Source organism: Bombus bifarius, unplaced genomic scaffold (assembly GCF_011952205.1).
Source record: "Bombus bifarius isolate JDL3187 unplaced genomic scaffold, Bbif_JDL3187 scf7180000008038, whole genome shotgun sequence".
Taxonomy (NCBI): domain Eukaryota; kingdom Metazoa; phylum Arthropoda; class Insecta; order Hymenoptera; family Apidae; genus Bombus; species Bombus bifarius.
Window position 1 is genome coordinate 1,024,082 of NW_022884408.1, and position 14,786 is coordinate 1,038,867.

Sequence of the window (14,786 nt, forward strand, 5' to 3'; positions counted from 1 at the left end):
TTAAATTTCTTACCGCGGTCAGTAATGTGAGTCGGTTTAATGCGAGTTTATATTTCTATGAAGTTAGTTAAAAAAACGTAACCCAAGTATAAAATTGCTTTACATATTAGATATTACAACGAGCACTGTATTTTAGGTATTTTACATACACACTTTCGTATACTACATGTATATACTGCGTATTTTTGCGTTTTCAATGCTACTCATAAATGTATAAACGTTTGCAGTTTAATAATCACAAAACCAAATTTTTTGAAAATTATAACTCTTGCAAAAAATCAGAAAAACCATTCCAACACAAATCTCGTTTGATCATTTTTAAAAAGAATTTATCATTTTGGAAAACACCGTCTCCTTGAGTGCACGTTTATCGTGTCTCCCTCACTCATTCAGGAGTCCTTTCTGTGTGCGTGGCTCGAGTTCGAGTATGATCATAATGTTCGGTAAGTACGTGTTTGTAGTTACCCCTGAGGCGAGCCAGCCACCCCCGTCGGCCAAGTTACCCCAAGCTCCGCCTTCATCCCCGTTATCGTCGCTATGGGGTTGGTTGTTACGCGACGAACTCATTCGGGGGCGGTTCTTCGCTACCCTCTTCTATCTCTGTCTTTTACGTTCAACCAACCCTTGTATCTTTCTCCCCTTTTCCCTACGTGCGACGAAGGAACGAGTTACAGCGAAGGAAAGAGACGACGAGAACGTTTCGGAAAGTGTAGCGAAACGTTGGACGCGGCCAGTCGCTCGTAGTCATCCCTAACGCGCTCCTTGATCTTCCGCGTCCGTTCCACTTTTTCGTGGGATCTCCGTTTCTTCGTGGTTCAGCGAGGTGAAAAGAGAAATATTTTCTGCAGATCGAATTATTGCAGGAACGAACCTAGGAAATTTTCGTGGTGATCCCTAAAGCCTTCTTCGATCTTCCGCGACGTTGCGTTTTATCGTGGAACTTATATTCCCTTATGGTTTGACGAGCTGGTCAGAAACATATTAGTAGATTTAGTTACTATGAAGAAACACATATCAGTAAGTTAGAAATTGTTATGTAGATTCGTGTGAACGCGATATTTCCAAATACAACGATTTGACAAATTGGAAGAGAGAGAAATAGGAAAAGAGGGTTGATTTTTGATTGCGGGATTTTCGTGGCCGGATTATACGTGACCCAGGATCAGTGATCGGCGAAGGAGGAGATTTGGAAGGCTTGATTAAACAGGTATTTCTTTAATTGATTGAGTTTTTAGTGGACACAAGTACATGTTAATAGACTGCAGATTTCCATACTTTTATGAGAAATATAACTCTATTATTTTCCTTGCGTGATCTTTTTATTATTAAAAGAATGTCTCCGGTTTCAAAAAAATATAATAGAATCATTATTGATGTTGATTGATATTGATGATGAGAAATTCTTTTAGTTACTGACACAAGAGTGCGATTGGAATAGGAAAATTCGCGGACCACTGTAAAATTAAAAGTTCAGTAGTGCACAGAATGCACATAGAATGCAAAAATGTATAAAATTCAAACTGGGATATTCGTTACGATATTTAACAACTGAAATAAGTCTATTTTAAATTCATAAAAATTTGAATTTGCATGAATATCCGCATTTTATATATGGAAGATTGGTGATAGTGTGGAAGGAGTTGATTGTACAGAACTCAAGTGTGAGATGCACGTGCTTTGAATGGAGTTTCGTTGGGTTGATTTGTATTTGGCTCGGGTTTGTTACGATTTGTGGATATTTGTCGGTTTTGACAGAGTGAGTCGATTAGTTAACGAAAATTATCAAATTTTTCTCAAATTACAAAACGGGAAACTAAAAACTAAAAACTAAAACCGGCTAGCTTTGGTTTATTTAATAATTTTTATATTCGCAAACCTCGCGTGCTTCCTATAACGATTTTTGCAAATCAATTTAGTTAAATTCCTACAAAACCCACAAAAAAAAAATATTTTTCACAAATGTGAAGAATATTTGACTATTTCCTTTAGAACTAATTAAGTCAAATTCTTCCAAAGTTTGGTAAAACGTGTACCTTTTCTATGACTTTTAGAGAAGTCTAATTAAATTGATTTACTAAAATTGTCATAAGAAACAGGTGAGATACATACGTTTGGAAATGTGGAAATGATTAACCAAACCAAAGCTGTCGGGTTTTAGTTTCTCCTTTTTCGCAATTATTCAAAATATGTAAATGCTGTTGGCAAAACTAATATCAACACCTATGGCGATTAAATATGATTTGTATTTCAAACTATTTTATTTTCATTATATTTTGGATACTTTTTATAAATTGAAAGTAAAAAGATTGTACCTTCTGACATTCAATACTTTCAAACTAAATCAAAAACATCATTAACACAAAATATGAAAAATCAAAATCTCATTCACGGTATAAACACTATTTATCAAATATAATACTGGTAATCGTTAAATAAGACTCAACTCAAAGGATACTCAAAGCACTATAAAAATCTGCAGTTGAACATTTTCAAGGCCGTTTTTAAATAAATTGATACCAACTATGCGTTATTGTAAAATTTCGATCTTTTTGTTTTCCTTTAACAACAGTTCTAACTAACTCAAAGAATATGCAAAGCGTTATAAAAATCTGTAGCCTGACACTTCACGGCTGTTTCTAAGTAAATTGATAGCCGATTCACGAGTCGGGGGTAAACTGGTCCCGCGGGACATCGAGGGCTTACATCCAGCAGAAAGGGGGCTTGGTTTCCCCGTAGTACGTTGCATAGTCAAGCAAACACCATAAACTGTTTGCCCAGAGATTAGTCGTGCATCGCTTTGGATTTAACTCGCGAAAGATCTTGAAAACAACAACCTGTTTTAGAGGGTCCGAATTAATATTAGTCAAACGCCTTCGGGGCTCAGGTGACCCAGGGAAAAAGTTTCGCCGATATTACAAGCATCTGGGAGCAATTTCACGAGTTACTAAAGTTCCGCCGTGTTCCAGTAATTTTTCGCTTGGCTACTCGTAAACGATTGCTTCTTTTTTCGTCGAGACATCGAACCATCTGCATCGTCGAGAAATATGTCCGCCATCTTCTCGTGTGCATACCAATCATGCTTTTCGTTCGATTTATATACGAACAGCAAATACAGGAAAGAACATAACAAGTTCACCTTTTATGATTCTATTGAACTTTAACTAAGATAATTACTTGTTAGGGTCATAAATCTTCTAAAAATAAACGATAAATCTATCAAATTTTACGTACCAAGATATAGTTATATAATTTTCAGATATCAGGGATATATTTAATATGATAACGTCTTTATAGCATTTTTATGGATAAAAGATAATGCACTAAAAGTCGAGGCAAATTTCCTCTAACAGATATTTAACCGTTGTTAGATGGTTGCAAAGATTACGGGCTGGTTGTTTCATTCTCTTTAAAAACTATAGGGGGCAACTTTTAAATATCTAAAATTTGTGAGTGTCCAGTTATCTGAACTTCGTTCTTTTCTCTCCTATTATTCTCGTATTTTTCATTAGGTACGCGGAATATAACAGGCGGCACTTGTTTAAATTACGTAATCCTCTTGGGAGATTGTCGAAGCAACGAGTCATCGTTTGACGTCTGTAAAGAGGAATTAAAATGCATCCCGTTTAGGATAACGTAAATATTTCTGACTACAAAAGAGACGCAATTTGTTACGCTGCTGCGACGGGTCAATCCTTCAATTGTAGCGAGCTGTTCTTTGAATCTTAATATAAATGTTTTTATACCAACGAATGAATTGCAAAGGAAACCTGATGTAAGACAAAAACAGTCTCGTGCTCGTGTTAAAATAAAAGCATTTAATATTGAATTTAAATATATAATTAATAATCTAGTGGTTATGTCGACTGATTTAGACATTTTATATTTGTTTGCTGATTACGTTTTACGAATTTTTAATTTGGAACTGCCGTTTGTCTGCGAGCTTATTAATTACTGCTAGCTTTTTCGTCTTTATTCGATAAAATCGTATACTTATGCTACTTACCAGTAACATACTATTATTATCGGCTAATAAAGTAGATAGATTGTTACATAAACTATATATACAGGCAATCAGCGAATATCCGAGAAAGAGATTTTGTTTTATCATTAATTTGAGCACTATGTTTGAGCTTTTGAATTCTATTTCAGTTATTTTATGTTCATCGTAAACGTATTCTATAAATACAATAAATACGATTTTGATTCATTATCCTCTAATCATCTACATACAAGACCTTATTTTATCCTTATTTTGCTATCACGTATTTACTATCTATCATCTATCTGACTATTAACCATATATACCTATTATCTGTTATAAATGTTTATCTAATTGCCTAATTTACCTACTTAACTGCATATCCTCTCTCTTTATTTGCACTTTCATTTTCCTTTTTTCCCAATTTCCTCACCCACAGCTCTGCCCTTTCCTACTTCGTTTATTATCTCTTCTATATTAATTGCTCCCTTTCTAATTCCCTACTGGCCTAAGGAGCCTACATTCCACAAATTAAAAAGTTATAGACCTAGAGCCGTAAGTACACGCTTCCGTACAGGTTTCCCACACAGCAACGAGGATACGATCTCACTATTTTCTTGTACCATGTCATAGCCAGTGAAAAATCTCTTTCTCCTCTGTTTACCTCTTTCCATCATATATATGTTTGTTTGTAACTGTATGGAATAATGTTTCCCGTTTCCACGGAGAAATAAGCACGCAAAAGCAGAGTGCACGTGAGACAAATGGACACGATACAAGATAAGGGATGGTTGTATGCAGTGGAGGGTAGTAGTCGGCGAACGAAGTCGCAAGGATAAGCGTACCCGCGGGCTCGCGGATTATTTAAATGCAAACACAATGTTGTACCGAGGCGCATTGTTCCCCTCTCGGTTATTTTACAATTCAATCTGCGATCCTCGGGCTTCTGGAGGCGGCGCGGCGGCAGGCTTCCGAGGGTCCAGAGACGGGCTCGGGGTAAGCTTGTTCGTTCATTGTAACGTTATTAAATCTTTGCGCTTCCATTATGACTACATCGTGCTCTCATTTCGTCTATTCACCTTCTCTCTCTCTCTCTTTCACTTTTGCCTCTGCAACCTCTTGCTATACCTTTCGACTCCTGTCCTTGTACTCTTGTCTTATTTCTATCTCTATCCTGATTTTTTTGTTAGGATGCAATCGCGGTCTCGATCACGGTTTCATTGTGCAGAAATTATTATTATTTCTTTAGGAATCTTATTAGTTAGGTAACGAAGTGTATTTGAATACGCATACACTGTAGTTCATAAATATTAGAAGAGTTTTTGGTTTCATATAAAGTGCGATAATTCATTATAAACAAAATGGTTAACGAATCGCGATTTGTTGCATTCGTGCAAGGTAGCGACGTACAAATTTATAAAAGCTAAGAGTCGCAAGAGAAACTCGATAAATGAGAAAACTGGGAAATGTTTGATCAAAATCTCAATTGAAATTTGGAATACGTATAATGACGACCGTATAAATCAATTGTGGGCACTTTTAGTGATATCGTCAAACACAGGTCTTAATTATTTCAGGTCCTTATTTTATTTCTACCATATTTTTATCTTGTGCTTCTATTCAGAAGTTCGAAATTGCTTACATTAGAAATATTTCCAAAATCTTGGAAATCTTCGAACTAACCTATCGAGCGTAACTTATATCGATCAATTTGAAAAGGTAGACAACGACTCTTCTTATCCAAGAACTTCCGCTTGTTCAATCTCATCGGATATAATTTCTGCCGCCAACAAAAAACCTACAGCAAGACTCGCTTCTCTTGATCGCGATTCAATTAGCTAATGAACGTGCCGCTAAGTAGGGAGAACAAACGCCACGACCATTAGTAGAACGTACGCGGCCGTTTCTAGTTTGTACTAATTGTAAGTAGCGAGTAATTAATGCGGTCGATTCGAGTCCGATCTGTCGAACCGCTGACCAACGGCATCCGAGTCTTCTCTATAGAGAAGAGGGGATTGCAATCGTGGAGGGTTGCAACGTTTCCAACCGTGCAGGTGAACTGAAGAGAGGGAGGTAGCTGAACTGGAAGTAGGGGGTTGTTCCGGCTCGGATACTGGCATTGTTTCACGGTGGATGAGAATTTAATTTGCGCGACGGAGAGAGACAACCTCTGCCATCATGCTAGAAAAGGTACAAGTAATACTGTGTGTGCGTGTATATATATATGTATATGTACATGAAGAACAGAAGGAAAGAACGAGGAAGATGGTAAAAATAGAGTGAAATACAGACACAACATACATATCCACGGAGCAAAATGGAAGAAAAGGACAAATATAGAGAACAGAAGAAAAGAAAGAGGGAAAAGAAAGAAACATAGACAAAGAGCGGTATATATCTCGTATATAGAGGACAGGAAGAAAGACAGAGGAAGAGAGTTGAGGGCTGGATGGGTGCTGGCTTGTTTAAGCGTGGGTGGGGGTGTCAAATTGAATTACCCCCTCGTTCTACGGTCCCCGGGGACGTTTGCTGGAGCACTGGCGCTCTCTGTGCTTCTACGTCAGGGCTATGCCCGCTTGTAAATGGGTTTTATCTGCGTGCACCGTTGTACGTGTAGCCGTATACACACTATACCTTCATGGAGGCGTTTTCAATTAAAATCAACATCGAGGGTTCCTTCCATCTCTCTCTAGTTTCTATAGCATTCTGGTTGTCGTTGGTTTACTCTCTCGTTTCTGTCTGTTGGTTGAATCGATCATTCTTTCTCTTTCTATCCTGACTGCGCAAAATCAGATCGTTCCCTCTATTTCTCTTTTTTCTTTGTTATATCTACATCGCGTCTCTCTGGTTGCTTCTCTCTCTCCCTCTACTTCTCTCTCTCTCTCTCTGTCTCTGTTTTTATTTTTGGAATCCTTTTTTCACCGGTTTATTTGGTAGGCGGACGGCCTCTCATGAAAAATTCACGGGCTCAATGAAATCTTCGCCGCGCGTTAAACTAATGGAAAGAGGCTCTGCTGGTAGCACTCGAGCACTTATTTCAGATCTCCATCTTCTGAGTGAGAGAAAAGAGTGTAAGAGGATAAGGAACCCGATGCGACCCGTTCTCCCATCGTATTTTCTTCTTCCTCTTCTGTACTTTTTATATTTTGTTACTGATTTCTTTTCGACGAGGCCACCTTTGCTTGGAGATAAAGCAGTGTTTGAGGAATTCTGAATTTTGTACATCGCGACGGAAAAGTTTGTCACGTATAGGTATTGGCAATGGGGAAGTTGTAGGAAATAACTGAAAGAATGCGATGATGTACTTTTTTTATGTATTTAATTAATAAAAGTAGAGTTGATCGATTTGGCTTCTGCGAGACTCAATTACGATCGTGTCTCAATACGATTTCAAACATAGCGTATTTCATTTTTCGTGATAATAACCACAACATAAAAAATTGTTAGATGAACTTATTATTATAAGACGCAATGTAGTGTTATTAACAGGTTAAACAGCCACAAAATAGTCACAACATGACAAAAATAATTTCATCAAACTAAATTGCATTTAATGATGTTCATTGGTCAATCGTTTCGATGTCAGATGATCAATAGAGCGTAATAAATATAATTACAATGGAAACACAAAACGGAAACAACTAAAGCGCAATAATATCATACAATAATGCCAACAATACAGAACAATAATAACATACGTCGTTTCATATTACATTTTTCCATTGAATAATAGTATTATTACATTCATATTGAAAAATATTACAGAATTTAAACCGATCGGTGTAATTCGAAAAGCATTCATTAGCGTGTACGTATATACATGTATGAGAGACAAAGAGAAAATAATTTATCAAGTGGGCTTTGCGAGATGAGTGCCTGTAAAAACTGAACTCGATTGTTATTTCAGGAATATTCTTCTGTTTTTATTTTTGTTGCAGTAGAATGGATGGGCCGGCGGTATTATCGATGCCGCCGATAACCGCGCCCCAAAAATCAGCACAATCGCCGCAGCCACAGTCGCATTCGAAATCCAATCAGGTATCGCATGTGTTTTTATATTATGGGATTTTACTTTTTAATTGTTTCCGGTGAACGTTCCGCGATCACGAATTATCCGCGTTTATTTGAAGATAAAACGCATTATTTCTTTGGCGGTGGGAAGGTTTTAGTATTATTTTTGAACAATTTTTCCGAAGCCAAGGGAATTATTATTGTATATTATTTATTTGGATAGGGCAGATAAAACGCGATATTCCGAAACAAAGTAACGTTATTTCTTTGTCTCAGCGTTAGCCAATTAATTGTAAGTTGTCATTATATGAGATTTCGATTATATATGAAATTGTAGAAATTAAAATATAGTGAAATTTCTGCGAAATCAAGGGAATTATTATTACATATTATTATATGGTATTATTTATTGGGATAGGGAAAATGAAACACTTTACAAACGAAATAACATTGCATATTTCTTTATTGTCGTGTTTGTCTCGCTCAATGTTGGCTAATTAATTGTAAATTATTATTATACAAGGATCGTATATAGAATTATAAAGATTAAAATAAAATCTGAGGATACATTTACTTTGGTTTATAATTTTCATCTTGTTTACTTCTTTCTTTGTAGTTCGTATCTCGTATAGTATCGTTCTTAACATCGAAGAACCACGTTGTGAACCTAAACCATCAGGAGTTGCAGGTGGGCACTGTATCTCTCTATGGCATTCACATCGTGTCCCTGGTGATCGAGGGTCAAGAAAGGCTATGTTTGGCTCAGATAAGCAACACGTTGCTGAAGCAGTTCAGTTACAACGAGATTCACAATCGCAGGGTAGCTTTGGGCATCACCTGCGTGCAATGCACTCCCGTCCAGTTAGAAATCCTCCGTCGAGCCGGCGCTATGCCCGTTTCCTCCAGAAGATGCGGCATGATTACGCGAAGGGAAGCCGAGCGTCTCTGCAAATCGTTCCTCGGCGACAATGCGCCGCCTAGGTTGGTTTACTTTTATCAAGCTATCTCACAAAATTGTTAGGAATCATATTGTTTCACTCCATAGAATGTGTTTTAACATGTAAAGGTGTCTCCTTTAACATAAAAACATATAATATAATAAATTCCTTAACTTAACGTATAAAGATTTTTAACGCTAGAATTATCAAATTCGACAAAGCAACGAATTTCAGAGTTTCTTTTTTTACGACTATTGAAAATATGCACAATTTTAAACCTACCTAAACCTAATCATTTTGGTACATATCGAACTATAAATTTTCTTCTAACACATAGAATCTAAATTTCTCACATTTAGAATCGCCGCATCGCTATTCAAAGACACTCTGTTTTCTTCAAGATTACCAGAAGACTTCGCTTTCTCGGTGCACCACGAATGCGCCTGGGGCTGTCGAGGTGCGTTTCTACCAGCTCGCTATAACAGTTCGCGTGCGAAATGCATCAAGTGCGCCTACTGTGGCCTCTTCTTCTCCCCCAACAAGTTCATCTTCCATTCACACCGAATCGGCCCATCGGACAAATACGTGCAACCGGACGCGGCGAATTTCAATTCCTGGCGTCGTCACATGAAACTTTCCGGAAATCCGCCGGACGAGGTGGTGCACGCGTGGGAGGATGTGAAAGCAATGTTCAACGGCGGCACTAGAAAGCGATTGCTTAATAATCCAACGTCAAGGGAATCGCCAAGTCCTGCAAAGCAGCCGAGATCATCGCCTACGGCGCAAATTCCGACCCTCGTGCCGTCGCCCACGCATCCACGTGTCCCTCCATTTCCAGAATTACCTCTACCGTTGTCTAGAAGCTTGGTGATGGACTATGTGTGGCATCAACATCAACAGGCTGCCGCTGTTGCTGCCGCCAAGACACCCGGTTTTCCATTTTCACCCTACGCTCTCCCGTGGCTCGCTAAGAGAGGACCAGTGCTCTTTCCTGGTGAGTTCGTGATATCTTGGAGATTTGCTTTTTGGCATTGATAATGCATTTGATCTATTATCTTCGGTGAATTTAATTGCGCGTTTTAACGATATATTTCATTACACTTAGTATATTTGACTGTTGTATTTCTGTGGAATATTTTAATTTGACATATTTTACTAGAACGTGTATATTTTATTATATTTAAATTAGCCCAAATTCTTCTATTCTATTAAATTCTAGAAATTTGCGTTTCTATAGTTAATAACGCAGTTTAGGCAGATTGTAATGCGTAATATGGCAGATTACACGCGTCGCGAGCAGAAATTACATTGCGGAGGCAGAGTTCATTAGTATAATTACAGGGAATATGTGAATGTGAAGAGTGCTACGAAAATTATTAATCGGTGCAACGATCATGTTCCCACGCGTGTAAGGTAATGGTCTTTGATAATAATTATTAATGCACGTTCCACTATGCAGTCATACATATGTGTATTCGCGCGATCGATTTAACATGGCTATTTCCATTTTCTTGTCAGAGTTAGTATTAATCACTTAAAATTGTTTTAACTAATAGCAGACAAAATTTCTCGTGCAAAGAGAACCGACCATTAATTCGAGTGGCGTGCAAAAGTTACCAGTGATACTAACGAATTTTAGCCGTAAATGCACAAGCTATTTAGAGGATTAGCTTAACCGTTGCTGCGAACAAATATCGTTAGTTAATGTTTTGAATTCATTGCCAGGATTACTCACAATATATGTGCAACTGTACCTATCTATTTGCATAGTATATTTTGTGTGTATCTATTTCTATGAAATGTCATATAAAAGAAGCGCTGCTTCCTTGAGACGCTTTATACACATTTGAAGAACGTGGAAGGGAGAAAAGTTACTGAGTTTTTAATTTTTACGTAGAAGAACTTTCCATATAAGAATTGGAAAATTCAATTATGCATTCAGATGGCATGTTAGTAAAATTGTATTGTTATTTGATTTTCGGACTTTTTATTTTTAAATATTTACTTTTGCCATTATTTTTTAATAATATTACATTTTGATTTTTTATAAATCTTTATGGATTTATCGTCAAATGTTTTTCTTCATCTTTTTCTCTACATTATTCTACTACATTAATTCACATTATTCTAGAATTATTCCATCAACGACAAGTCAAAAGCCTTCCAACCACATATAGCTTTTTCTCAGAGACTTATTCATATAGATTTGTCAGAAATATTTCTAATCGTTGTATTTTCTATTAACGTAATAATTAATATTCTTCATAAAGCTAACATAACACATAGCGTAACATAACATTTTTCTTTTCTTCAAGGTCCTCTACCACCTCCAATAAGCGGTTCCAATCCAACCGAACCGCTTATACCAACGGTGAATCCATCATTGCATCAGTCTGCCTTTCGTCCTGTGATTCGTGGACCACCGATAGTTGAATCGGTGACTCAAGAACAACCATCGGATACCTCGGTATCCCAAAAAGAAGATAATTCTGACGACGAAGTGGATATAGAGACAACAGAAGACGATCCAGTGACACCTTTAAACATTACTGCACAGAATCTTCATTCCGTTTCAAATTCAGCTACCAGTAGTCATAGTGGTCGTAATTCGCCACAGTGTTGGAGTCCTCCTCGAGAAACGGTGAGTGATTATTTATAATGGATAGTTAATATAGATTTTCAAAGACAATTGATCAAATAAAAAATCTTCGTCTACAATGGAAATAAATGATACGTTCTGCCGTTTTCAAATTCTTTAGAGAACTTAAAATCAACAAGAAAGCATTAGAATTATTTATGGATGCAAAAAGTAAATTTCGAATTTGAACAATTCGACATTGCTGAATTTTATTATTCATCACACGATTATTCTGCGCATAAATTAATTAGATTACAATTTATTTCGAAATTATTTATGTGCTAGGATTATTTACAGACCAGAGAACGAATCAGTTTTCCAGTATCATTCCTAAGAAACAAAATCGACAAATTAAAGAAGACCTAATCTCATCGATTTATATTAATGACTCGATTATACATTATCTATCATCGGTCTTAAACAAAAATAGAGAATAGAATAGAAACCAATATACTAAGGACATTTATAGGCGCAGTTTCAAGCATTGTATTAATTAATGGAGACTCCATTAACCCAGTATTAGAATCAAAAGCGTAGCAGTACAATGTTTTCGAACGACAGGCACGTGGCCATTGTTATACCCTTTGAGCATAACGAACTTACGAAAGGTTCCATCGTCACCCATTATCAGCACCGATAGGTCCGCAAACACTTGGCACTCTACGAGTCTTTCCTGAAAATATGTCGACTAACCCTTATGGTGTACACAAACTCGCAATCGGTAATTCGCAACAATCACGCCCTAATTCGAGTAGGTACTTCTGCACGTGGCCCATCCACACGAAATATAGGGTTAAAAAGCAATGCGAGTGAAATTAGTTTATCTACCACCTTGTTTCTTACATATGTTTCTTTAATTACGTGCGAACACAAAGCGAACTACCCTTATCGTTAATGCTACTAATATCACTATGTTTCTAGAATTTTTATTTAATAGAAACCGTTGTCTCGGAAGTCAGGTTTCATCTATCGGATATTCTTCAATGACTTACATCTTTGGACGTAACAGATTTATTTTCAACCGTGTCACATTAAAATTTCCTCGTTTAATCTTAAAAATTCATTAAAATTTCATTAAAATCGACGAAGTGTATAGATACTTATCATATCTTTCTTCTATATTAATCAGAGATACTTTTTCCATAATATATTACAAACCTCAATGAACACTTCCGTCGAATCAAACAAATTTCAGCAATCTTCCACGAGTAACAAGCTGCCCGATTCATAAGTTCTCCCTTCACCATTCCTTCAGTTCAAACACCATCAACACCTTGAGTATCGGATTCGAAGGAGCGTCCCCTTTGACATAGCCAGAACTGGGTCCAATATTAATGATCGGTATACAGGAGTCCTGTGCCCTCTCGTTACCGTCGATACAAGCCGTCGAATCAAGTAAATCTGAGAGAGAAAGAGAGAGAGAGAGAGAACAGAGCAAAGAGGGTGAGAGTTTCCTGCCACGTAATACTACTCGACGTCCCTAGAATTTGCTCTGCGGTCTGACTGCTCGTGCGGCTGCCCCCGTCAATTGCGATAATTATTGTGTCAGTAAATACTCCGTAACCATACGAACTAACGGGCTCGCGCGATCGACTGGACATAATATGCTCACAGCGTGTAGATACACTTATGCCGGCGATATAATTAAATGAACGACCGCGATGTTATGTTGGCGTTATGCATGGAGTGTCATGCAACTTGACTACTGTCGTTTTGCGAGTCGAGCACATCGGAAATTAATTATCATATTAAGGAAATCACGGAAGTAATCGAAAGCAGGAATTGCAAAATAGCACGAGCCCACTTTCAGAAAACAAGTTTCCTGTTTATCCTCTATAATTCGTTATTAATCTTGTGGACTTTTCCTGCGAGCGCTGATTATACATAGGCTCGCAAAAGTATGTAACTAGACTAAACTTGATAAAACTAAAATTAAGATTGCGACTACTTAGTGAACATAGACGTAATATCCATTTACCATATCGAAACCAAAAATATACTGGGTACTCTTCTAAATGAAAATCATCCGAGTATCCGATCATTCTATTAATACCTCCACCAACGTATTTAAAAAGAGTGTATGTACTATGTTTTCTCAGAAAACATTGTTTCAGAAAGTAATACATTAGAGCGTCAGCGAGGATCTTTAATCATTGAGTAGTGAATAAAGCTATATATTCTGATCGTTTAATAACGGAGTATATTTGTGTTAGTAAAAAAAAGAGTAGCTCCACCCGTGAACGCCGTCCCCTTCTGTAAACGAAAAACGAGATAATTCGGAGTTACGTGATACCTAGCAAACAAGTTTGCACCAAGTTAATCGAATTAAACCGAGTTGTAGCCAGCAATCTACTGTAATCGAGCCTGTCGGCTTCTAGATAATATTACTCTACATTTAGATCTCATTCTAAATATCATATACACGAAAGGCGTACATGCTACTTTTTATTCTAATTATAACTTATTGCAAATTGTGTAATTATATATATTCTGCATAATATTCATGCAATTCCTCTAGTATACGGATTTAAGCCAGAAGCCTCTAGCGACATCATAATCATACCAAAACATTCCTCTCGAAGCTGTATCCCATATTAATGAGACAACTCTATAATCTCAACTCGTCGTTCCCTCTTTCTCTCATCTAAAAGAAGTATTAACAATTAGCAATAATTATCCATGAGAGTTAAATGAAGGGTGGAGAAATGAGTAACAGAGAGGAAGACATGAAAAAAGAGGCAGATACAGGAAGGTTAGGGTTCGACCGGGATAAGCTATCCGGATTGCCAGGCAGCTTTTCAATTCCCCCTTGTTGGTGTCGAGTGGGACAGATCCGTACTTTGTGAAGAGACTCACCAAAATCTCTCTCTCTCTCTCTCTCTCTCTCCTTCTCTCTCTCCCTTTCTCATCTCGACGACATCAAGTGTGTATACGTTGGTTCACGTAGCCATAGATATATCAGTCACAAAGGTACCCACACGGACAAGAGGAGAAGTGGAAAACCCAGTTACTGCATCGCGCGACACACAGAGTCAGGGCCACAAGTGTATCACGGTAACTAAGTAATCCCCGAACGTTATTTGCAGTTATTTCTCGCTTGGACAGATCGGTCGAGGAAAGTAATCTACACGGAGATTTGGTATTTTCATTTTCGCCACACATCTGTGGTATGGTTAAGGTGGCGGTTAGTTGTGTACAACAGCTCACTATGCTTACAGTA

The 14,786-nt window shown here is 37.4% G+C and overlaps 1 protein-coding gene across 2 annotated transcripts in view; it reads left to right on the plus strand.

Moving 5' to 3' along the window:
• Positions 1 to 760: 760 nt before the first annotated feature.
• Positions 761 to 14,786, plus strand: part of LOC117207568 (SKI family transcriptional corepressor 2) — a 30,012-nt gene continuing 15,986 nt past the window's right edge. Inside the window, exons 1-5 of one of the 2 annotated variants that reach the window (XM_033447891.1) lie at positions 761 to 1,207; positions 7,918 to 8,017; positions 8,670 to 8,971; positions 9,330 to 9,922; positions 11,244 to 11,569. In XM_033447891.1, the coding sequence (XP_033303782.1) occupies positions 7,922 to 8,017; positions 8,670 to 8,971; positions 9,330 to 9,922; positions 11,244 to 11,569 (1,317 nt within the window). In that variant the 5' untranslated portion in view covers positions 761 to 1,207; positions 7,918 to 7,921. The remainder of the gene's footprint in view (positions 1,208 to 7,917; positions 8,018 to 8,669; positions 8,972 to 9,329; positions 9,923 to 11,243; positions 11,570 to 14,786) is intronic. The other variant, XM_033447892.1, reaches the window with a different exon arrangement.